Here is a 26,201-nt window from a genome sequence, read left to right on the forward strand (position 1 = left end):
GAGAAAGATAAATATACATACACATACATATATATATATCAGAACAAAGGAGGAGAGAGCTATGCCGGAGCAAAATTTCTATATTTTACTGGAATTAAGTATGTATTAACCTAAAGTAGATTATGATATGTGAAGGACGCTTACTGAAATCCTTAGAACGAACACACACACACACACACAAAATCAACAGATGAATTTAAATGATACACTAAAAAATATTTTAACACAGAAGAAGGAAAAAAAGAAGGAATAAAGGGAAAAAAAGACATGAGATATATAGAAAACAAACAGCAAAATAGCACATATAGCCACCAATATAAATACTGACATTTAATATGAATGGATTAAACATGCCAATCAAAAGGCAGTGATTGTCAGACTGGATAAAAAACCCCAAGATCTAGCTATATGCTGTCTACAAGACACACATTTTATATTCAAAGACACAAAGAGATTGAAAATAGAATAACGGAACAATATATACCAAGCAAACAGTAACAATAAAAAAGCTGGATTGGCTACACTAATGTCAGACAAAACAGACTTTCAGACAAGATTATTACTACAGACAGAGACACATTTCATAAGGATAAAAGCTTAACACATCAGGAAGACATTCATGTAAATATAAATATGTGTGTGTGTCTAAAGGAAAATATCTGAAGGAAAAACTGACCGAATTGAAAGAGGTAACAAACAATTTGACAATTACAGTTGGAGATTTCAATGTTCCTTTCTTAGTAATTGATAGAACAAGTAGAAAATCAGGAAGAACATTATTGAACAACATTATTGAACAACATCACTACACCAACTGAACTGAACTGATGTATATAAAACACTACATCCAGGAGCCGGTCCCGTGGCTTAGCAGTTAAGTGCACACGCTCTGCTAAGGTTCGGATCCTGGGCGCACACTGACGCACCACTTGTCCGGCCATGCTGAGGTGGCGTCCCACATACAGCAACTAGAAGGATGTGCAACTATGACATACAACTATCTACTGGGGCTTTAGGAAGAACAGGGGGAAAAATAAAAAAGGAGGATTGGCAATAGATGTTAGCTCAGCGCCGGTATTCCTCAGCAAAAAGAGGAGGATTGGCATGGATGTTAACTCAGGGCTGACCTTCCTCACAAAAAAAAAATAAATAAATTTCAAAAAAAAAAAAAAGAAACAGATGAAATTAGAACACTCCATCTAACAGCAGCAAAATGCACATCCTTTTTGAGTAACATGGAACTTCCTCCAGGACAGAGTCTGTACTAGGATAAAAACAAGTCTCAATAAAATTAGAAGACTTAAAATAATACAAAATATGTTCTCCAACCACATCAGGATAAGACTAGAAACCAAAAACAGAAAGAAAAATAGGAAATATTCAAGTACTTGGAAATTAAACAGCACACTCTAAATAACCCAAAGAAGAAAGCAAAAGCGAAATTGGAAAATATCTTGAAAGAAAATAAAACCAGTATATTAAAAAATTAGATGTAGCTAAAGCAGAGGTCAGAGGGAAATTTATAGCTTTAAATTATATGAGAAAGAAAGACAGAAATAAACTCAGACATTTATGACAAAGATGTCAAGGTACATCAGTAAAAAAGGACAGCCTTTTCAAGAAATGTTGTTGTGATAATTGGATATTCATATGCAACAAAATGAACTTAGATCATTACCTCATATTGTCCACAAAGGTTGACTTAAAATAGATCACAGACCTAAATGTGAGAGCCAAAACTACAGACCTCCTAAAAACAAACATAGAAAATTTGACTTTGAGTCAGGCAACAATTTCTTAGCTGCGACACCAACACACAATCCATGAAAGAAGAAACTGATACCTTAGACTTCATAAAAGTAAAAATGGTTGCTCCTTAAAAGACACCATTAATAAAAATGAAAGATAAGCCTCACACTGGGAGAAAATATTTGCAAATCATGTATCTGATAAAGGATTTATATTTCTTATGTATAAAAAATTCTTGCACAACTCAATGAAAAGATAACAATTCAAGTTAAAAAAATAGGCAAAAGATTTGAATAGGCACTTGACCAAAGTAGATACATGAATGGCAAATAAGCCCAGGAAAAGCAGCTCAACATCAGTAGTTATTAGGAAAATGCAAATTAAAACCACAACAGGATACCACTATACACTGATTAAAATTTCTAAAATTAAAAAGACTGACTATACCAAGTGTTGGTGAGAATATGGAGCAAACTGAAATCTCAGACATCGCTGGTGGGAACGTAAAACAGTACAGCCACTTCGGAAAACAGTTTCTTATAAAGTTAAACACATAACCTACCATGCGACCCACCACCCCATTCCCAGGTATTTACTAACTAAGGGAAATGAAAGTATATATCCCTAGAAAGACTTGTACACTAATATTTACAGCAGCTTTATATGTAATAGCCAACAAGCAAGTGGAAATAATCTGGAAACAAGTGAATAGATTAAAAAAACTGTGGTATATTCATACAATGGAATACTACTCAGCAATAAAAAGGAACGAAGTTTTGATACATACGACTACGTGAATGACTTCAAAATAATCATGCTGAGTGACAGAAGCCAGATTGAAAAACAAAAAAACAAAAATGAGTATATAGTCGGCCATCCATATCCACGGGTTCTGCCTCCGTGGATTCAAGCAACCTCAGCAGGAAAAGCCTACAACGGTTCCGTCTGTACTCAACATGTATGGACTTTTTTTTCTTGTCATTATTCCCTAAAGAGTATAACAACTATTTACATAGAATTTACATTGTATGAGGTAGTGTAAGTAACCTAGAGATGATTTACAGTACATGGGAGGATGCACGTAGGTTATATGCAAATACTACATACACCATTTTATATAAGGACCTTGAGCATCTGCAGATTGTGGTATCCACGGTAGGTCCTGAAACCAAACTCGGCAGATACCAAGGTACAACTATATACTATATGATTCCATTTATATAAAATTCCAGAAAATGCAAACTAACCCCTACTGACAGAAAGCAGATCAGCGTTCACTGCCCATAGAGGACAGAAGAGAAACAGAGGTGGGAAGAGGTTTCAAAGAGACATGAGTAAATTTTGGGAGAGCAATGGATATGTTCATTTTCTTCACTGTGATGTTTTATAGGCATGTAAGTATGTCAAAACTCATCAAATTGCATACTTCAAATGTGCATGGTTTATTGTGTGTCAATTGTGCCTTAACAAATCTGAAAAAAGAAAAAAATTAACAGATTAGAATAAAAGATCCAGAACTAGACTGAAATACAGATTAGGACTGAATGTACAGTAATTACTGGTGGCATTTCAAATTAGTGGGAAAAGGATTATTAAAAAATGGACAGGATAACTTGCTAAACATTTAAAAAATAAATTCCTTAAGAATTTAAGATGAATATGTAAGAAATTAAACAATAAAACTAGATGAAAACATAAACATTCATACACCCCTGGGAATACAAAAAATCCCCACAAACTTTGGAAAAGATGGATGGTACAGTAGCCATGGTAACAAGTAGCCATAAGAACTAGTTCTAAACCTGTTTAATCAACCTACATTAACTCACCTCAGCAAAGAGCACTTTTGCAAGCCAACCAACCAGTGTCATTCCCTTGTTTATGAAAATCAGCCAGTCAGGGAATGGCTTAATCCAATCAACATCCTGCTGAGTGTTAATCAGTCAACAACAGTCTCACCCGAGCAACCATGCTTCTAGAGATGATGTTGACCTACTTGCCCCTCTGCAAGTCTACAGTCCTGAAGTACACACTTCTCAAATACTCTATATCAGATCAGCAGACTCTTACTGTAGCAAGCAGTAAATCAGCTTTCTCTTTACTTCAGATACAATTAGAGGGCTCATAAATCTTTGACAATTCTGGAGGTCTCACCAAGATAACTGTGGAAAGTCTTCCTAGGCAACATTCCAGGGGGTCTCAGACCAACAGATGCACTCATCGGGCTTAAGTCCATCTGTCCTTCAGATCTGCTGCCTAGTGAGTCAGTCCCAAACACCAACCGAGGTCTGACTAGTTTCATTAGGCTCTAGCTGCTTGTATAAAATTCACCTTTTGTTTAGAAATGCATTATTTGCTATATAATTAGACCCTGGTCTTTGTACAAGGTCTTTGGGCTTTTTGTTCTGAAGGTAAACCATTTGAAAATACTGTTGCCATTAACGTGATCATTCTTCATTTGATTACTTTGCTTTTGCTGTTATTTGTCTATATGCATAAAGTCTTCTTTCATATATTTCTGTTTTGTCTTGGATGTCCTTGTCTCTGTTAAATGTACAAAGGAGTGTTCTATAGAGAACAGATGGAGGCATAAGCCAGGTGAGTCTCCAAACCAAGCCAACCTGCTCCTGAGAGATCATGATTGGCGGTCCATTAGACTAGCGACCAATTTGTAAAAAAGCATTTGGTCAAAAATCATGCAGGCACTCCTTATCTTGTCAAGAAGATCACTTTGTTTATTTAGTAAAAATTCCAGGGTCAGTGATAGTTGGATTGCTGATCTCATGGCCCCTTCCTATCTGTGGTTGGAACCTGAGATACCATTCATAAGCACACATCCTTAGATGACCTTAGTACTTCTCTTTCTTGTTTGTCATGGGTTTGCCTATGTCAAAGTCTCAACCTCTCCCTGGAAAAAATTTCTGCTTCTGATATAAAGGCACACTATAATCCTAACTCTTGCACTTTCCTTGGTAAACAGCAAAAAAATTTTTGAGTTAAAATTACAATTCCCAGGGGCCGGCCCCGTGGTGTAGCGGTTAAGTGCAACCGCTCCGCTGCTGGCAGCCTGGGTTCGGATCCCAGGCGCGCACCGAAGCACCGCTTGTCAGGCCATGCTGTGGTGGCGTCCCATATAAAGTAGAGGAAGATTGGCACAGATGTTAGCTCAGGGCCAGTCTTCCTCAGCAAAAATAAGAGGATTGACATGGATGTTAGCTCAGGGCTGATCTTCCTCACACACACACAAAAAAATTACAATGCCCAAAGTGCACATGGAACATCTTCCAGTTTAGATCATATGCTAGGTCATAAAACAAACCTCAAAATAAATATAAAGGATAGAAATAATACACAGTAAGTCCTCAGACTGCAACAGAATGAAATTAGAAATCAATAACAGAAAGAAATTGGGGAAACTCACAAATATGTGGAAATTAAACAACACATTTCCCTAAATAATCAATGGGTCAACAAGAATTCACAAGGGAAATTAGAAAATACTTTGAGTTAGATGAAAATGAAGACACAACATACGAAAACTTATGGGATACAGCTAAAGCAATAATAGAAATTTATCAGTATAAATGCCTATATTGAAAAGCAAAAAAATCTTGGGGCCAGCCCTGTGGTGTAGTGGTTAAGTGCACGCGCTCTACTGCTGGCGGCCCGGGTTCGGATTCTGGGCGCACAAGGATACACCGCTTGTCAGGCCATGCTGTGGCGCCGTCCCACATAAAGTGGAGGAAGATAGGCATGGATGTTAGCTCAGGGCGAGTCTTCCTCAGCAAAAAAAAAAAAGAGGAGGAGGGGCCGGCCCTGTGGCGTAGGGGTTAAGTGCTCGCGCTCCACTGCTGGAGGCCCGGGTTCGGATTCCAGGCGCGAACTGATCTAGGTGCTTGTCAAGCCATGCTCTGGTAGCATCCCATATAAAGTGGAGGAAGATGGGCACGGATGTTAGCCCAGGGCCAGTCCTCCTCAGCAAAAAAAGAGGAGGATTGGCATGGACGTTAGCTCAGGGCTGATCTTCCTCACAAAAAAAAAAAAAGAAAGAAAGAAAAAAATCTCAAATAAATAACCTAACCTTCCACCTTAAAACAATGGAAAAAGAAGAGTAAACTTTATAAACCTAAAGCAGGCAGAAGGAAGGAAATGATAAATGAAAGAATGGAAATTAATGAAACAGAGAACAGAAAAATAACAGAGAAAATTAGCAAAACCAAACATTGGTTTTTTTGAGGTCAACAACGCTGACAAACCTGTAGCTAGACCACCTATGAACAAAAGGAGACTCAGATTACTAAAATCAGGAATGAAAGAGGGGACATCACTACCGGCCTCACAGAAATAAAAAGGATCATAAGGGAACACTGAATAGCAGTATGCCAACAAATCAGATAACCTAAATGAAATGGACAAATTCCTAGAAAGACACTAACTACCAAACATGACCCAAGAAGAAATAGAAAATCTGAATAAACCTCTAACAAGTAGAGGAACTGAATCAGTAATTTAAAAGCTGCACACAAAGAAAAACGTAAGCCCAGATGGCTTCACTGTTGAATTTCTACCAAACATTCAAAGAAAAATGAATACCAATCCTTCACAAACTCTTCCAAAAAACAGAAGAGGGAAGGAATACTTCCCAACTCTTTCTAGAAAGCTAGTATTACCCAGATATCAAAACCAAACAAAGTCATCATAAGAAAAGCACAGATCAATATCTCTTGTGAACAGACACAAAAGTCCTCAACAAAAGACAAGCAAACCAAATCCAGCAACATATAAAAAGAATTATACACCACGACCAAGTGAAATTTGTCCCAGGAATGCAAGGTCAATTTAACATCCAAAAATCAATTTAAAAATCAGATAGGATGTTTTTTAAAAAGATGATCATCTCAATAGACACAGAAAAAGAAATCGACAAAATCCAATAGCCTTTTATGATAAAAACACTCAACAAACTAGGAATAGAACAGAACTTCTTCAACTCGATAAAGGGCATCTACAAAAAATCACAGCTAACATCACACTTAATCATCAAAGACTGGATGCTTTCCCCCTACAATCAGGAACAGGACAATGATGTCCACTCTCACCGCTTCTACTCAACACTGTACTACTAGAGGTCCTAGCAGGGCAATTCAGCAATAAAAAGAAATAAAAGACATCCAGATTGGCAAGGAAGAAGTAAAAGTATCTCTATTTGCAGATGACATGATCTCCTATATAGAAAATCCCAAAGGATCCATGAAAAAACTATTAGAACCAATAGATGAGTTCACAAGGGTTGCAGGATACAAGATCAATATACAAAAATCAATTGTATTTCTATACACTTGCAAAGAACAATCCAAAATGAATTTTTTTTTTTCTGGGAAAGATTCACCCTGAACTAACATCTGTTGCCAATCTTCCTCTCTCTTTTTTTTTTTCTCCCCAAAGCCCCAGTACATAGGTGTATATTCTAGTTGTAAGTTCTTCTAGTTCTTCTATGTGAGCCGCCGCCACAGCATGGCTACTGACAGATGAGTGGTATGGTTACGCACCCGAGAATTGAACCTGGGCCTCTGAACCAGAGTGTGCCAAACTTTAACCACTAGGCCATCCTGGCTCTGAAATGAAATTTTAAAAACTTCCATTTATAAAAGCATCAAAAACTAATAAAATACTTAGGAATAAATGCAAAACTTATACTCTAAAATCTATAACACTTTGTTGAAAGGAATTAAAGAAGATCTAAACAAATGGAAAAAATCTTTTCTTCATAGATCAGAAGATTTAATATTGTTAAGATGGCAATACTCTTCAAATTAATCTACAGATTCAACATATATCCGTATCAGAATACCAGCTGGCTTCTTGGTAGAAATTAACAAGTCAATTCTAAAACTGATATGGAGTTGCAGGGAATCCAGAATAGCCAAAACAATCCTGAAAAAGAAAACAAGGTTGGAAGACTCATATTTCCCAATTTTGAAACTTACTACAAAGCAACAGTAATAAGACAGTGTAGCACTAGCTTAAGGACAGTCATATAGACCAATGGAACAGAAGTGAAAGTCTAGAAATAAACCCATGTGTCTATGATCAACTGATTTTCAACAAGGGTGCCAAGACCATTCAATGGGGAAAGAAGAGTCTTTTCAATCAATGGTGTTGAGATAACGGGGATATCCACATGCAAAACTATGAAGTTGGACCTTACCTCATACCACATAACAAAAACTAATTCAAAATGGATCAAATACCTAAATGTAATAGCTAAAACTATAAAACTCTTAGAAGAAAACATAGTGGTAAATCTTTGTGACCTCAGATTTTGCAATATATTTTTATATAACACTAAAAGCACAAGCAATAAAAGAAAAAACAGATAAGATGGGCTTCATCAAAATTAAAAACTTCTGTGCTTCAAATGACACTATCAAGACAGTGAAGAAAACCCATAGGATGAAAGAAAATTTCCGAATCATATATATATCTCATAAGATACTTCTATCTTGAATATATAAAGAAATCTTACAACTCCATAATAAAAAGACAAATGACCCAATTTAAAAAGTGGGCACAGGATCTAAACAGACATTTCTTCAAAGAAGATATACAAATGGCCAATAAGATAAAAAGATTTTCAACATCATTAATCATCAGGGAAATGCAAATCAAAATCACACCACTTCCCATCCACTTGGAGGCCAGAATCACAAATAAAGATAGTAACGAGTGTTGGTGAAAATGCGGACAAATCAGAAACCTCACACTGCTGGTGGGAATGTAAAACGGTATGACTGCTTTGGAAAACAGTGTGGCAGTTCCTCAAATGGTTAAACATAAAGCTACCATTTGATGCAGCAATTCCACTCATATGTACCTATACAAGAGAAATGAAAACATACGTCCACAAAAAAACTTGTACACAAATGGTTATGGCAATGTTATTTGTAACAACCCAAAGGTGAAAATAACCCAAATGTCTGTCAACTGATGAATGGATAAACAAAATAAGATACAACCATTCAATGGAATATTATTCATCATTAAAAAGGAATGAAGTACTGATACATTCTACAACATGGATGAACCCTGAAAACATGCCAAGTGAAAGATTATTATACATGTATTATGCGATTCCATTTATATGAAATGCTCAGAATAAGCCAATCTATAAATATAGAAAGCATATTAGTGGTTGCCTAGGTCTAGGGGAGGATGAGGGGATTGGGAAGTGATGGCTAAGGGCTGAGGGTTTCTTTTTAAGGTGATGAAAATGTTCTAAAATTGACTGTAATGATGGATGTACGACTCTCAATACGTTAACCTACACTCATAATGGGTGAATTGTATGGTGTGTGAATTGTATCTCAATAAAGCTGAGATACATGTTTATTATCTCTCAGTTTGTGTGGGTCAGGAATTCAAGTGTGGCTTGGTTGGGTGCCTCTGGTTTGGGGTCTTTCATAAGGAAAGTAAGGAAGTGTCAGCCAGGGCTGCAGACATCTCAAAGCTCAAGTGATGGAGGACCTGGTTCTAAGCTCATTTTAGTGCAGCTGGCTTCCCCTTGAGTGAGCGATTTAAGAGACAACAAGAGAGAGAACTCAAGATGGAAGCCATAATCTTTTTATAATCTCCTCTCGGAAGTGACAACCCTGGAGACCAAAAGCAAAGGTAATAAAAACAAAAATAAACAAGTGGGACTACATCAAACTCAAAAGTTTCTGCACAGCAAAGGTCTATCAACAAAATGAAAAGGCAATCTACTGAATGGGAGGAAATATTTGCAAATCATAAAGCTGATAAGGGGTTACTATCCAAAATATGTAAAGAAATCATACAACTCAACAGCAAAAAAACAAACAATTCAATTAAAAAATGGGCAAAGGCTATGAACATTTTTCCAAAGAAGACACACAGATGGCCAACAAGTACATGAAGAGGTGCTCAACATCACTAATCATCAGGGAAGCGCAAATCAAAACCACAATGAGATATCACGTCACACCTGTCAGAACGGCTATTATCAAAAAGACAAGAAATAACAAGTGCTGGCAAGGATGTGGAGAAAAGGGAACCCTTGTGCACTGTTGGTGGGAATGTAAATTGGTGCAGCAACTACAGAAAACAATATGGCAGTTCTTCAAAAAATTAAAAATAGAATTTCCATATTATCTAGCAATTCCACACCTGGGTATTTATCTGAAGGAAATGAAAACACTAACTTGAAAAGATATATGCACACTCATGTTCACTGCAGCATTATTTTTTATTTATTTTTTGTGTGTGTGAGGTAGATCAGCCCTGAGCTAACATCCAATGCCAATCCTCCTCTTTTTTGCTGAGGAAGATTGGCCCTAGGCTAACATCCGTGCCCTTCTTCCCCTACTCTATATGGGACGCCGCCACTGCATGGCTTCGCAAGTTCAGATCCTGCGAACTCCAGGCTGCCAAAGCAGAGCATGTGCACTTAACCACTGTACCACCAGGCTGGCCCCAGTGCAGCCTTATTTACAAGAGCCAAGACATGGAAACAATCTAAGTGTCCATCAACAGATAAATGGATTTAAAATATGTGGTATGTATGTATATATAAAAATATATATATAGGGTGTATATATATAAAGATATTAAGCCCTCATATATCAATAATCACTCTAAATGTAAACAGATTAAATTCTCCAATCAAAAACACAGAGTGGCTGGATGGATCAAAAAACAAGATCCAACAATATGCTGCCTCCATGAAGCACATCTCAGCTCTAAAGACAAACACAGACTCAGTGAAGGGATGGAAGACAATATTCCAAGCAAATGGCAAGCAAAAGAAAGCAGGTGTTGCCATACTTATATCAGACAAAGCAGACTTCAAGATAAAAAAGGCAGTGAGCAATAAAGAGGGGCACCATACAATGATAAAAGGGACATTTCACCAAGAGGACATAACACTTATGAATATATATGTACCCAACACAGGAGCACCAAAGTATATAAAACTATTAATAGACATAAGGGAGAAATGAACAGCAACACAATAATAGTAGGGGACCTCAACACCCCACTTACATCCTTACAAGGAAACAGTGGAGTTAAATGAAAAACTAGACCAGATGCACTTAATAGATATATATAGAACATTCCATCCAAAAAGAGCAGAATACACATTCTTCTCAAGAGCACATGGAACATTCTCAAAGATAGACCATATGTTGGGAAACAAGGCAAGTCTCAATAAATTTAAGAAGACTGAAATAATATCAAGCATCTTTTCTGACCACAATGCTATGAAACTAGAAAACAACTACAAGAAAAAAGCTGAGAAAGTCACAAATATATGGAAACTAAACAACATGCTACTGAACAACCATTGGATCAATGAAGAATCAAAGGAGAAATAAAAAAATAGGAGACAAATGAAAATGAAAATACATCACACCAACTCTTACAGAATGCAGCAAAAGCAGTCCTAAGAGGGAAATTCATAGCAATACAGGCCCACCTTAACAAACCAGAAAAATCTCAAATAAGTAATTTTAAACTATACCTAACAGACCTAGAAAAGCAAGAAGATACAAAGCCCAAAGTCAGCAGAAGGAGGGAAATAATAAAAATTAGAGCAGAAATAAATGAAATAGAGACCAAAAAAACAGTAGAAAGGATCAATGAAACTAAGAGCTGGTTCCTTGAGAAGATAAACAAAACTGACAAACCATCAGCCAAACTCACTAAGAAAAAAAGACAGAAGGCTCAAATAAATAAAATACAAAGGATTATAAGAGAATACTATGAAAAACTATATGCCAACAAATTAGATAACCTAGAAGAAATGGATCAATTCTTAGACTCATACAACCTCCCAAAACTAAACCAAGAAGAAATAGAGAATCTGAGTAGACCAATCACAAGTAAAGAGATTTAAACAGTAATCAAAAACCTCCCAAAAAACGAAAAGTCCAGGACCAGATGGCTTCTCTGGAGAATTCTACCAAACATTCAAAGAAGATTTAATACCTATCCTTCTCAAACTAGTACAAAAAAATTGAAGAAGACGAAATGTTTCCTAACTCACTCTATAAGGCTAACATCACCCTGATACCAAAACCAGACAAGGACAACACAAAGAAGGAAAATTACAGGTCAATATTGCTGATGAACATAGATGAAGAAATTCTCAACAAAACATTGGCAAATCGAATACGGCAATACACTAAAAGGATCATACACCATGACCAAGTGGGATTTATACCAGGGACGCAGAGAGGGTTCAACATCCACAAATCAATCAATGATACACCACATTAACCAAATGAGGAATAAAAATCACATGATTATCTCAGTAGATGCGGAGAAGCATTTGACAAGATCCAACATCCATTTATGATAAAAACTCTCAATAAAATGGGTATAGAAGGAAAGTACCTCTGGGGCTGGCCCTAGGCATAGCAGTTAAGTTTGTGCACTCTGCTTCGGCGGCCCAGGGTTCGCTGGTTCGGATCCTGGGCGCAGACCTACGCACCATTCATCAAGCCATGTTGAGGCAGCGTCCCACAAAGAGCAACTAGAAGGATGTACAACTATATCCTATAACTATCTACTGGGGCTTTGGGGAGGAAGGAGGAAAGATTGGCAACAGATGTTAGCACAGGGCTGATCACCTCACACACAAAAAAATAAATAAATAAAATAAAGTTATTAAAAAAAAAAAAAGACAACGGAGCAAAATTGCAATGGCATTTTTGGGGAGCTCAACAAAAAGATTCTGAAATTAATCTGGAAAATAAATGTGAAAATAGTTATAGGAAAGATAAAGGAAGACAGTGGAAATAAGAGCAAGGAGGAAGGACTTGCCTTACCAATATTAAAATACATTACTAAGTCATAATAAATTTTAAAAAGTGTGTAACATACACAGCATTTAACAGATAGATCAAACCAGAAATAAACATATGGAAAAAAAAAGAAGGGATGAAGCAATGTCAAAAGCAAATTTGGGGCTTGCCCAAAAGTTATAAATGAGGTAAAAAAGATACAGTGATGGTGTAGGAAATGGTTGTTTACTCACACACAGGAAGAAAAAGTGGAAAAGTTCAGAAATAAGGTGTATTGAAATAGAGCATTACTATGAGAACACCCAAAGAGTTAAATTCAAATAAGGAAATAGTCTTATTGCGAAAGAATATATAAATGTAGATAAAGATTATACCAAAAAATAAAAGAAAAAGACAATGGAGCAATGCTTTTAAAATTCTGAGGGAAAATTATCTCCAACCTAGAATTTTATGCCCAATCAAACATAAAATAAAGCCATTTCAAACATGTAAGATCCAAAAACATTTCCTGCAACGTACCATTCCTCAGGAAAATACTGGAAGACATGCTCTACACCAAAACAAGAGAGTAAACCAAGAAGGAAATAGTCATGGGATCTGAACTGAAAAAGATCTGCGGAAAAAGGGAAAGGGACTCGTCATTGCAATGAAGGGGAACCCCAAGACAGTGGTTGTCCAGCCAGCCTGGAGAGCAACCAGTCCAAATGGAAGCCAGTCAGGTTCTAACAGAGGTTTCTAAGATGACACTGAGTTCTGTGGGGATGGGTCATTAAATGAATTACTGAGCACTTAACAGCAACATATGAAACTTAACGTTATTTGGCAAACCGTAGTTGGCGCACTACCTTTTGAGAAGGATGTGAACCATTTCTGGTCCATTCCTGATGAGGATAAAAGCTTGCTGCATTTCTCAAGACCGAGCACTTCTTACCTCCAGGAAAATAACTGCTCTTCTGTGGTTTCCAGTGGTTCATCAGAACATAAAGGGCACACGGGAAGAAAGGTGGCAGAACCCCAAGTCTGTAACCATTGCAAGGGTACAAGGGAGGAGTAAGATGTGCAGAGCTCCACCCCTGACAGCCATGGTCACGCTCTCTATGGCTGACTGCTTGGGCACTGCAGCTGGACTAAGCACAGGATCACAAACACCCCAGGGTTCATGGTGTGATATAATGGGGTGATGCCTCACATAGGACTTCTTACTATCTTGGAGAACAGGAGCTCAAAGCTAGATCGTTTGATTTACATAATCCCAGAAATACGATTTTCAGGGGGAGGGGAAGGGAGGATGAAAATGACAAAATACCTAGTGTTTGCATGTACAGTAAGATTACACAAGTGGGTGTGAATTTGAAGTTGAATTAGTGCTAAGTATATAATATAAAAGTAAGTATATAGTATAAAGGTAAAACTTTAATAAAAATAAAATAAATCTCAATAAATGGAAAGACATACCATATTTGTGACCAGGAAGACTCATTGAATACTCTCCCCAGTCAATGTCAATTGACTTTTTTTCTTATTTTCACTAAATTATTCAAAGGATCACATGAAGGAGTAAGTGGGTGGCATTCACTATGAAAATTCTGAAAACAGAATTCCTTGACAAATATTAAAACCTAATAAAATTACAATAATTAAAACAGTGTCACATTGGTTTTAACCAGTGGATCAAAACGAACTATTCAGAAATAAATCCAAGTATTTTTATCATATGATAAAGGTAGTGATCTAAAGAAAAATGTTTTTCGATAAATTGTGTAATAGTACCAAGACAATCATGATGATCCCAACACCACACCAAGATAAATTCCGTAAGGTTTAGAACATTGGAAAAAATAAAACATAAAATAAGCAGACCTTTCTAAGCAGAAAAGCAAAGGCGGATACCATAAAGAAAGAAATAGTGAATTTGAAGACATCTATTTTTACTTAATAAATATTCTTGAACACTTACTACATGCTAGTAATAAACTAGGGCTGGGTGTACTGTGTAAGAGAAAGAGACATGGCCCCCACCATCAGGGGGAGAAAGTCTAGGAGAGACAGAATAAATAATTACAAATTAACCCAAAAAAGTTTTAGCCAGCATTTGGCCGGAACCGCCATCTTCCAGTAATTTGCAAAACGGCCAACACAAAGGGAAAGAGGAGAGGCACCTACTATATGTTCTCTAGGCCTTTTAGAAAACATGGAGCTGTTCCTTCGGCTACATACATGCGAATCTACAAGAAAGGTGATATCGTAGACATCAAGAGAGTGGCCACTGTTCAAAAAGGAATGCCCCACAATGCTACCATGGCAAAACTGAGTCTACAGTGTCACCCAGCACGCTGCTGGCACTGTTGTAAACAAACAAGTTAAGGGCAAGATTCTTGCCAAGAGAATTAATGTACATACTGAGCATATTAATCGCTCTAAAAGCCGAGATAGCTTCCTGAAACGAGTGAAGGAAAATGATCAGAAAAAGAAGGAAGCCAAAGAGAAAGGTACTTGGGTTCAGCTGAAGCATCAGCCTGCTCCACCCAGAGAAGCATACTTTGTGAGAACCAATGGAAAGGAGCCTGAGCTGCTGGAACCCATTCCCTATGAATTCATGGCATGATAGGTGAAAAAAAATACAAGACCTCTGGACTGTTAAAAAAAAAAAGTTTGAGCTGTCCTCAACCCCTCTTTCTCTCACATCCCACATCAAATCAGAAAATCTAAGAGCTACTTTCAAAATACATCCAGAAGCCAACTACCTCTCACCACCTCCACCGCTGCCACCCTCCTTTCTCCACTGGATTCTTCCACTGGACTCCTCCACTAGCCTGCTGGTGGGTCTCCCCACCCCACCAAGTCTGTTCTCCATGCAGGAATGGGAGGGATCCTGTACCACTCAAGCCACATCACGTCGCTCCTCCACTCTAAGTCCTGCCTTTCACGCGGAGTGAAAGCTAAATTCCTTGTGACAGCCTTACAAAGCCCTATATCCTCAACTCCTCCACCTACTCCATTCCTTCACCGCTCTTACCTCGCTCTGCTCTAGCCACCCTGGCATCCTCCCACTCCTTGAACAAGCCAGGCATATTTCTATCTTAAGGCCTTTCCCCCAGCTGTGCCTCTGCCAAGAACTCCCTTCGCCCATATATCCACCTGGCCTAAGTCCTCACCTCTTGCAAGTGCTGGCTCAAAGGAGCTTGATCACTCTACTTAACATTACAGCTCTCCACCCAACTCCACCCCAACTACTCCTGATCTCTCCCAGCCCATGTTCTACTTCTCCTTTCTTCCCCAGCTCTTATCACTGCTATTACACTATACAATTTACTTATCATCTTTATTACCTATTGTGTATCTCACCTGATGACAATGTAAACTCCATGAGGAAAGAAGTCTACCTTGGTTTTGTTAACTGACATGTCCCAAGACTCTGGTACACAACTGGAGCTCAACAAATATATGTTGAAGGAATGAAGGAATTTATCAGATAAGTAAGATTTATAAGCCTGACAACACCCAGCAGTTGTACATAGCTGGTGGGAAAATAAACTGAATAAGTCTTCTAGAGGGTAATTCATCAATATATATTTAAATAACTTATTACTTTTAAATATTTAAAGTCTTTAAAATGTTCAGCCATTTCATTAAGTAATTTCACTTCCAAGTACACAGCCTAAAAAAAGAATCAGAGGCGCACACAGGTTTATCTCTAAGGTGGGATTTCACATAGCCGTTACAAAGTATACACATCTATATCTACTACAGTAACACATTTAAACAAAAAGTCAGTGTGTGTGTATACTAAAACAAGTCTTCTTAACCACAGATTTAAATACAATTCCTCCTCAAAGTACAGCATCTTCAGATGCCTATCTTGGTAGAACTTATGGAACAGAGCACACCTATTCAGTATTTTTTTTTTTTTTAATGACTTTATTTATTTTTTTTCCCCCAAAGCCCCAGTAGATAGTTGTATGTCATAGCTGCACATCCTTCTAGTTGCTGTATGTGGGACCCGGCCTCAGCATGGCAGGAGAAGCGGTGCGCCGGTGCGCGCCCGGGAACGAACCCAGGCCGCCAGCAGCGGAGCGCACACACTCAACCACTAAGCCACGGGGCCAGCCCCCCATTCAGTACTCTTAATCTGTTCTACCATTTAAAGCCCAAACAGAACAATGGCTGATCTGTATTTATTACCAGTTATTACTGAACTTTTCAGAAAATTGTTATCTTGTTAAGGGTAGATCGCACCATTCACTCACATGACGTCCAGCACAGAATCATTCCGAATGACCTTATGGGAGACATCAGCTAGCAAAAAAAGACCTCCATCCGTCCTCCGGATGCTAGCTGCGTAGCCTGGCCAGATCTGCAATCTGAAGAGATAGATGGGCTTTACCTTAAGGTTCTAAAAGGACCCCAGATACTTCCACGCCCTCACTTGAAACAATACTTTGAGCAGATACTGCCCCTCCCTAATAAGAATGAGAAAGTGCGAAGAAACAAATTAAACATCATTGTGAACTTACTTAAAAAACTAAACTATGGAAGAGACTTAACTGATAAATTGTATCCACTATCCTAAAACACTGCTGAGAGATTTTTGTCCTAGATATGGTGATTGCAATGAAAAATTTCTTTCCAGAACATTCAAAAGTGAGAAAGAGGAAAACACCACCAACCTGTGTTGCTGTAGTACCATAGCACTTGTAGGGTCATAAAAGTTTCTCCCCACAAGCTTCATATCTAAAAGTTTCATTACCCTGAAATAAAGAGCAAGAATGGGTTTTCTAGTAGAAGAATCAAAAAAATTAAGCTCCATTACTCTTAGCTACATTTCCCCCTGGAAGCTTAAAGGGTCAGAAACGTTGGTGATCTTTGCACAACACAGCTTTTACGCTGAGAACACTCTTTCCAAAAGAAAAATAAAAACTACCAAAGCATTTATCTTGGGGTATAAGCAACTGACAGCAGCTTTTCCAACTTACTAGGTAACCAAAAGTCAAGTCGATTTCCCAGGTTCAATTTACATTACTTTTCACCATTAACTAAACGAACACAAGAGAGTCAATTTCTAAGTCTGTGAATATCAGTCTGGCATAGGAAGTTGTTTGTTCCTGGCAGTTCACCTTACCAGGTAGAAATTAGGTTCTGTGTTTCATTAAAAAAGAGGTGGTTTGGGAATAAAAGTTCTAAGCAAACTAAGGAGTCTTAAAAAAAAGTTAAAAAAAATTATGAGCTATCTGTATCCAAAAATTCAAGGTGGGGAGGAGGGGCCGGCCTGGCGGCACAGTGGTTAAGTTCGTGCACTACGCTTTGGCAGCCCAGGGTTCACAGGTTGGAATCCTGGGTACGGACCAACGCACTGCTCATCAAGCCATGCTGTGACAGTGTCCCACATACAAAAAATAGAGGAAGATGGGCAGGGATGTTAGCTCAGAGCCAATCTTCCTCGGCAAAGAAGGTTGGCAACAGATATTAGCTCGGGGCCCATAATCCTCACCACACCAAAAAAAAAAAACTCAAGAGACTAGGAAAAAACTCTTCCAGCAAAATTTTTTGCACACTATCTCCTCAAGTAGCCCCATCACTAACACCATTAAATATGCACAATAAAAATCTGCTCTTAAAGTTCCTGAATGAATCCAAAGGAACCCATCCCCCATCCAGCTACCTCAAACCTACTTTCATATACTCGAATCTGACCAATCACTTGAAATAATTTTTGAGTAAGTTAGCCTTAATATCACTCATTTATAAATGTTTCCAAACTCACTACATATGCGCTACAGGACAACACCATCCAAGTTTCTTGAAGAGCATTGTTACAAGTACAAGATAGGTTAAAGAAAATAAGACTTCAGCTATTTTCTCACCGACGGAAAACAACATTGTAGAAGGGAATGCACAAGTCAGAACAGGGCTCCAGGATCTTTGTCAACTGAATCTTAATGCTGATCTCCGCACCATCAGTTTTTCTTTGACTTTTTAACTCAAGAACCTTCAAATAAATATATGCAAGTAAAAAGAAATGACAAAACTACCAAGCCCTCATCTAATCCAGCAGTGTTCTAGAGAATACTAAAATATCTTAAAACACGTTTCGTACTGCCCCCTCACTTTGCCGCTAGACAAAATACAGCATGACAACTAGGATTTAAGAAAGGATATGGTAAGAGAAACCCAATGGAGAACTAGCAATAGATCCGAATTTGAATTTGAAATATTAAACCATTCTCTGACTGAGGTCAAAGGCTTCCAACCACCCCTCTTATGGAGGAGGGAACTTCTTGAAGAACTCAAATATCAAAGCTTCTCAGTTTGTCATTTCTTTGTCAGGGAGAAGTCTGCCTTCCCTCTAAGAATAGGCAAATACAACTCAAATGTTCAGGGAGTCCATGATTTCCCACCACTCAAAGTACCAGAACACTCAGGTTTCTGCCCAAAGTACATTTCCTATTTGGTCTCACTTGTTGAAGCTTAATTGGCAGATAGAGAATGGATCCATCAAAAGCAGTGACGTTTCCGGTGACAGCTTGATGGTCCTTCAACATGCCAAACCTCATGCTTTTGCACTCCACGTTGGGGCTACAAAATAAAAGAGAGGATTTTACTTCAATTTGACTCAAATAGCAGTCTTGACTACAGCTGTGCAATAGCACTGTTAGAGAAGCAGTCACGCGTAACTACTGCTCCATCTAGTGGTCATATTAAAAAACACAAATACATCTGACTGAAAAAACAACTTGGACCCAATCAGGCATACTTGCCCACAGAAAATAAACACCCACTGATTCCATCACCCAAAGACAACTGCCTTAACATGTCAGTGTACATTCTTCCAGAGTTTAGACAAGAGGTCTTCTGTAAAGAGTGGGATAGTAAATATTTTAGGCTTTACAGGCCATATAGTCTCTGTTACAACTACCCGACTCTGCCAACATCGCACAAAAGCACTACAGTGTTTAAACCAATGAGCACGGCTATATTCCAGCAAAACTTTATTACAAAACGGGCGGTGGGCCAGATTTGACCTGTGGGCCACCACAATATGCCAATCCCTGCTCTAGAGTCTGCAGAGATACACAATTTTTAAAAAACATTTTTTAAAAAATAGGATTTTAGGGGCCGGCCCGGTGGCATAGTGGTTAAGTTCGTGCACTCCGCTTCGGTGGCCTGGGGTTCTCAGGTTCGGATCCCGGGCGCACACCGACACACCGCTTCTCAAGCCACGCTGTGGCAGCATCTCATATAAAGTAGAGCAAGATGAGCACAATGTTAGCCCAGGGCCAATCTTCCTCAGCAAAAAGAGGAGGATTGGCAATGGATGTTAGCTCAGGGCTGGTCTTCCTCACACACAAAAAATAGGATTTTACTCTAACCTCTTTTCACTCATGGCAATTTCAACTTTTTATTGATTCATTGGCATAAATCTTACAGCTCTGAAAAACTCCAGTAGCTACTTTATACAATGACTGTCCCCATTACAGCACAGTAACACTCAACCTCATTCTACAACTGCAAAGTTTAAACAAATCCAAGGTTAAAACGGGTCACACATGTTCAAGTACATGAAGAAACATAAAAAAAAAAAAATCAAGTGGTATCCAATATAGTTGTCCCCAAAACTAAACACTCACATGCTAACATCACATTTCAAAATGCTTCTTCAAAAATATTCATACACATACAAAATGTTATGCCCTAAACACAATATTTAAATCTGTCTTTCTAGACTCCCAACGGGATGACCAGTCCACTGTACTACAACCTCTCAGTATTCTCTCATGGCCTGGCATCATCTTCACACTGTGGCTTCAAAGGTCCAGCTCTACAATCTCAAATTTACAGACCCTATGTCTTCTCCACGGCCCGGTTAACGCAGAGACCTGTGAGCACGCTCACACTCCTTTCTGTTTCACTGACAGTTGTCAATCCGCTTCCAGAGAAAGGGCTCTTTTCTCTTGTTAACGCCCATCTCCTTCCCTGACATTCCAGAAGAGGCCCATTCCCACTATCTTCCCCTCTCAGGGGTTCAATTTCACCCTCCTTTCTGGCTCCTTCTCTTCACTTGTCATATGTGCTCAGCTCTGCTTTCTCACTGCATAGAAACCTTTAAAGTAATCCTGCTACCTTCCATAATCATGCCATTTCTCATTTTTCTTACACTGTTTAAGGGAGCGGCCAAGTCACTGGCTATTTCTCATGGCCTCTGCTCTCCTTTGTTCTTTTAGTCTAGTTCTTTCTCCATAACTTTAACAAAGCTACTAGAAGATCACCAAAGGTGTTCTTTTTTTTTTTTTTAAAGATTTTATTTATTTTTTATTCTCCCCCCCCAGTAGATAGTTGCATGTCATAGCTGCACATCCTTCCAGCTGCTGCATGTGGGACGCAGCCCCAGCATGGCCAGAGAAGCGGTGCGTCGGTCCACGCCCAGGATCCGAACCCGGGCCGCCAGCAGCCGAGCGCGCGCACTTAACCGCCAAGCCACAGGGCCGGCCCCCAAAGGTGCTCTTGAGAGCAAATTCAGTAACTTTTTTTTCTGTGGTCAAAGTCAATCACCCCCTCCTCATTCAAATGGGCCCTTCCTGTGATCTTTATAAACTGTCTTCAGGGTATTTTTCCCCTAACTTTTCCTTTCTTCCTTCACTCCATTTCTTCCTCCTGTACCAATTAGTAGCTGTCCTTCAAAAATTCAGTCTCCCACCTTACTATTTTCTCCACAGATATTCCAAAACACTCCTTTTCACAATTCCAGCTAATAACCTCCAGCTAATGACTCTCCTGAGATTTTAAAAGAGAACACAAATATGAATTCTTAATTTTTAAAAAGTATGACAAATCCTGAAGTTACTGATATAAAATTAAAGTCATTTACCCTAAAATTTAACCCAGACTGTCACCGAAGAGCTGTCAAATGTTGGTATAAGACTCATGCAGGGAGGAGCCAGGTTTTGTGGGGTGTGGATCTCATATCACTGGGGGAGAGGGGGCTCTCTTTAAGAAGAAGAATACAAAATTACGGATAGAAGATAAGTTAAAAGGTCATGGACAAGGTCTATGCAAATAAAAGATCCTGAACTTAAGCTGCATGAACTTCACGGTAAACCCACCTCTAACCTCATACATAAAACTATACCTATTAAGTTAAAATCTGAATTGGTAATACAGCTAAATACAAAAAATAAATAAATACACGTTAACCTTAAACTTACCGCAAGGATCTGAGTATATGTATTATTGTGGGAGGAGGTTCATCAGGACTTATACAGAAAAATATTCAGTTATCCTATGGGAACTATTTCATTACTGCTAAGAAGTGAACCATACAGAGAAAAAAAGCTGTGAATACCTGAAAGTGACATGATACTGATAAACTGCTTCATTATGACATTGTATTTTGATAAGGTTCAATCCCAAAGATTGAGGTGTTCCTTTGGATCCTTGTTTCACAAAAAGCTCTCTGGAAAACAAAAAAACAAAAGCACCCACATATACCAAAAACAAAAAACCAAACAACCCACACCACAAACAAACAAAAATACTGGTGGAAGTAATATTTCATACTTTGCTTACAAATACACAAACCAAGACATACAAAAACAAGCTTGGAAGGCTAAAAGATACACTCAGCAATCTCTAATTACAGAAGCAAGGGCAGCCCATTTGCCCTAGTAATATCACCAGAATAGACCGGGTTAGCTAACTAAGAACACAGCATTAGTTCTAGAGAGAAAGATGAACTGCTGCAATGTTTCTCCTAAATGATTTCCTTATCTTCAACATGACAAAGAATTGTCTATGTCTGAATTGGGAAGGAAATGGAAAGTCAAAAGTCTACTCCCCGGTACATACTATCTATATCATTAACCCCTTTCCCCTTCACCAGGAATTGTCCCACCTCTTTGTCATTCTCCCCACTGGCAAAAAACAAAACAAACAACCCTGCAATACTTACCACCCATGGAGGACTTTAGACAGAACAGAAACAGTGTTTACAATACTATGTGAAGGCCTCCTCCCACATCATTACCAAGCAGAGAAGGCAGCACTCCTGACTTACTTTTCCCTGTGTTCTGCCGTCCCTAGTGGAGGGCGATCGAGAGAGTGCAGTGAGGACGGGGGCAGAGGTGGTGCTGCTGACAGCTGGACAGGATCTCGAGATGTCAGGCTGAGAGCACCGGGAGTCTTATACACTCCTCTGCCTACACCACCAGCTGCTCTTCCCAACGGTAATAAAGACACATCCGAATTCCCTCTTCCAAGCATTCTGAAATGTTGAAAAGAGGGGCAAATGAGGACTTGCTTAATCTATGCCCCATCTAAATTATTCCCTGAAGTCTACATTCTCTTCCTGGAGGACTCAGCAAAATGGACCCAGGACTCAAAGTTCTCTCCAAATCCAATATGCCAACATGACTCATTGACCAGTTGCTATTAATACTGAATCTCAGGGCCAACTTCTACTGCAGAACTGGGGTGCAGGTTTACCTCACCCGGGTTAGAGAATCATCACAATCAACCTGACTTCTTAAGAGGGCAAATGAAGCTGTGAACTACTCAGTGGAGAACTATTCTTTTCCAATGACTGATTGGATTACTAGCTACTGACTATTCTCTGAAAATAACCATTCTTTTATATAAAACCGTACTGTTTATTCATGAGATAATACAACCCTTTTTAGAGTTTTCCTTTGGACTTACCAAGATATTTCATCTGAATTTGACGGTAATTCGGGGAGGCAACTTTACCCACCTATTCCAACCAACGGAGGCCTCTGCCATCTTGCTATCCCCAGCTGCCAACACTGAAGGATCCGGAAAAGTGGGATGGGGTTCTTCTTTGTCCTTGCGCACCATACTGGTACACAAGCCTCGACCTAAAATGCCTCTACCTAAATGGAAGGGCAAACCCCAGCTATAACTGTGAGTTAAATATGTAAAGTACAGTTATTTTTCTGAAGATAAACTGCATGAATTTAAGAACAAAGCAATCATACATACCACCACATTTTCTCAAGTTAGTTTTCCACATACCTAAAGGAGGCATTTCCCGTTTCAGAGGCGTCTGGGACACTGTTTCAAGGCCCAGTCCTCGGAACATGGAGACCAAACCCACAGATTCCTATGGAAAATCAATGAATAAAGTCATTCTACGATATAGTTTATAACCCCAGAAATACTAATGGTTTTTTTAGTGTCTTGGTAAATAATAAAAATCAACTTTTTCAAATTCTATAAATGTTACAATAAAGGATAAAAATATCATAAAAAGGTGTTTAAATCCTTATAATTTTCAAAAAACACTTAACTATGTCACATTACGTGTTTAAGTATAAATAGGTATAGTCCATGATTTGATGTACATTTATAAAAGAATGCAACAGAACAGAATTAACTTTCCTATTTTTCTAGTTTATTTCCTGTATACCCGAAGCAAGAGGAAACAAGTGTTGTGGTTAATAAATTTTCACAAAAGCTGGATCATTTAAGAATATCAGACGTTTGGGTTTTTTTTTTTAACAACCTCCAACAAAACTTGCTACTGTTTTCCCGTAGCAGTCTTGAAAGTTTACTGCTGTTGCACCAGTTAGAGCTGCCACATAAAGACTCAAGCAATTCATCTGAGTAAAAGTATAAGACCACTGTCATCAAGTTTTCTTTTTATACAACATTACATTTGACACTGTCAACTCTACTTAAAATTGTCATAAATACATTATTAGGTTCTTTCTACATTTGCTCTTTATTCTTTGTGATTTATTAACTATAGACAAATACATTCTTGTATTTGTCTTAATCTACAAAAGTAGATTAAGAATGCACATACATGCAAGTGTACACATGGCAGAAGCAATAGCTGAAGATTATCCTTTTCTTTAAGATTTGGGCAAAGAGCCCTCTGAAAGGAACCATTCTCAACAATAATTACCTCAGAGGCAGGAGTGGCTGCTAATACCATAGAGGCAAACCCAGAGTGAAAATCTAAACACTCAGAAAAGAGCCAAAGGCTGTATCTTTAAACCCATCACTTATGTATAAATGTATTTATATTTATGTTTATAGAAGCTAAGGCATTAACCCAAGTCCATCTAGCATTCATTATGTTATGAGGCACTTTTTCTAGACTTGCAATTCTTAAGATGTGAAATCTATGCCCAGAAGATGTAACTACTTGTTAAAGGAAACAAAAAAAAACCAAGCCCTGTTTTCCTATAGGGCTTCACAGTTTTCCAAGCACTTTGAAATCCATTATTTCCTCTGATGATAACCTGTAATCTGCTGTTATGCTTCCAGACACGGTCTTACCCTTTGTGCTGGCCCACTCTGTGGGCTTGGTTCCTCTGGCTTTCCAAATATATGGCCTCTGCCTGCAGGTCCTGCCCTGCCCAGAGCTGAGTCCAAAGGTTTAGGAGCTTGTGGCCAAGCACCTGGCATCCGTACACACTGAGATGGGTACACAGGAGAGGGGCCCCTGAAGGGTGGTCGGACAGGATCCATTGAAAGGCTGCAGAGGACACGGGTGTTGATCCTGTTCTGGTTAACTACCTGCCAGCATTTCATAAAGATTAATATTCCCAATTGCTTCCTTTTCCTTTAAGACAGACTCACAAAGCACTAAAAAAAAAGTTACTTTGGGTCAGACCAGTGATACAACCAACCTCTTATATCATATTCACTTCAAAAGCTTCTATTTAGCCCATAATATTCTAAATATTCTTCATCAGCAATCCCTTAGACGCCAAGCCCTCCCTGAATTTACTTATATTTTCTACCCAAACAGCCGCGTAAAGAACTCAGTCTTGTAAGATAATCACCTGTTGTAGAAGGAAGCACTTTTTATGTATGGGCATGATTTTGGTTTATAGTTAACATAGCCATATCATAAAATTATTCTGTCAATAAATATTGATTGGTTTTGCACCTCTCTTTCCTCTACCAGAGTCCTAATTTTTTTCCAGTCTATTACTGCATTACACTATTTCATCTCCTCCTCAACCTCCTTAGTTGCTTCTCTGAATCTTTACCCAATTCCTTTCTACAAAACTCGCCTTTCAAATGCCACCAGAACTGAGGTCTCCAGGGTACAGACCCTTTATGCTTTGAGCCTCAACACCTGCTGAGTCTCACAGGTGACACTCAACACTCTTTTCTCCTCCGGTGACCAGGGCTGAGGCTCCTCCCGGCCTCCACCTCTCAAGTCCACTAGGCCTCTTCAAAATCATTTTATAACCTATAGATTTCAGGACTTCTTCTTCACTGTCCTGACCCTCTGCCCATCCCTGAAGAATCTTTCTCAACTGAAAAGTTAAGTGAGCCTCTTTTCAACTTTTGCAAACCTGACTTAAGTATTAGCTACAGAGAAATCAGGCCATGCACATTAAGACTGACACACAAGTCCTAAGTCAATATTATAGGTGGAGGCAGTTCAGGAGCCAGCAACATTTTTCAATAAACTATCCTCTTTTACAATATAATGGCAGGACATGCCTGCCTGCCTCCCTCCCTCAAAGACGGCAACAGTTCTCCCAACTGCTTAACTACTTTTCAATTAGCCTGGACTCTTTGCTCACACCTTCCCAACACCACCCAAAGAATCCAGAACAATCAGTTGCCTAACTGGTTCACCCTGCGAGGCACTAT

The 26,201-nt window shown here is 38.7% G+C and overlaps 1 protein-coding gene across 2 annotated transcripts in view; it reads right to left on the reverse strand.

The window, feature by feature from the left end:
• PIWIL2 (piwi like RNA-mediated gene silencing 2) overlaps window positions 1–25,160 on the reverse strand; it is a 96,461-nt gene extending 71,301 nt beyond the window's left edge. For both annotated transcript variants that reach the window (XM_058550561.1, XM_058550560.1), the window contains exons 1-9: window positions 24,867–25,160; window positions 23,595–23,682; window positions 23,314–23,452; window positions 22,621–22,827; window positions 21,910–22,020; window positions 19,028–19,145; window positions 18,434–18,558; window positions 17,240–17,320; window positions 16,820–16,933 (exon numbers count right to left, since the gene is read on the reverse strand). In XM_058550561.1, coding sequence (XP_058406544.1) covers window positions 16,820–16,933; window positions 17,240–17,320; window positions 18,434–18,558; window positions 19,028–19,145; window positions 21,910–22,020; window positions 22,621–22,827; window positions 23,314–23,452; window positions 23,595–23,682; window positions 24,867–25,121 — 1,238 coding nt within the window. In that variant the 5' untranslated portion in view covers window positions 25,122–25,160. The remainder of the gene's footprint in view (window positions 1–16,819; window positions 16,934–17,239; window positions 17,321–18,433; window positions 18,559–19,027; window positions 19,146–21,909; window positions 22,021–22,620; window positions 22,828–23,313; window positions 23,453–23,594; window positions 23,683–24,866) is intronic.
• Between the last annotated feature and the right edge of the window lie 1,041 nt (window positions 25,161–26,201).

The sequence above is a fragment of the Diceros bicornis genome, chromosome 11 (assembly GCF_020826845.1).
Source record: "Diceros bicornis minor isolate mBicDic1 chromosome 11, mDicBic1.mat.cur, whole genome shotgun sequence".
Lineage (NCBI taxonomy): Eukaryota > Metazoa > Chordata > Mammalia > Perissodactyla > Rhinocerotidae > Diceros > Diceros bicornis.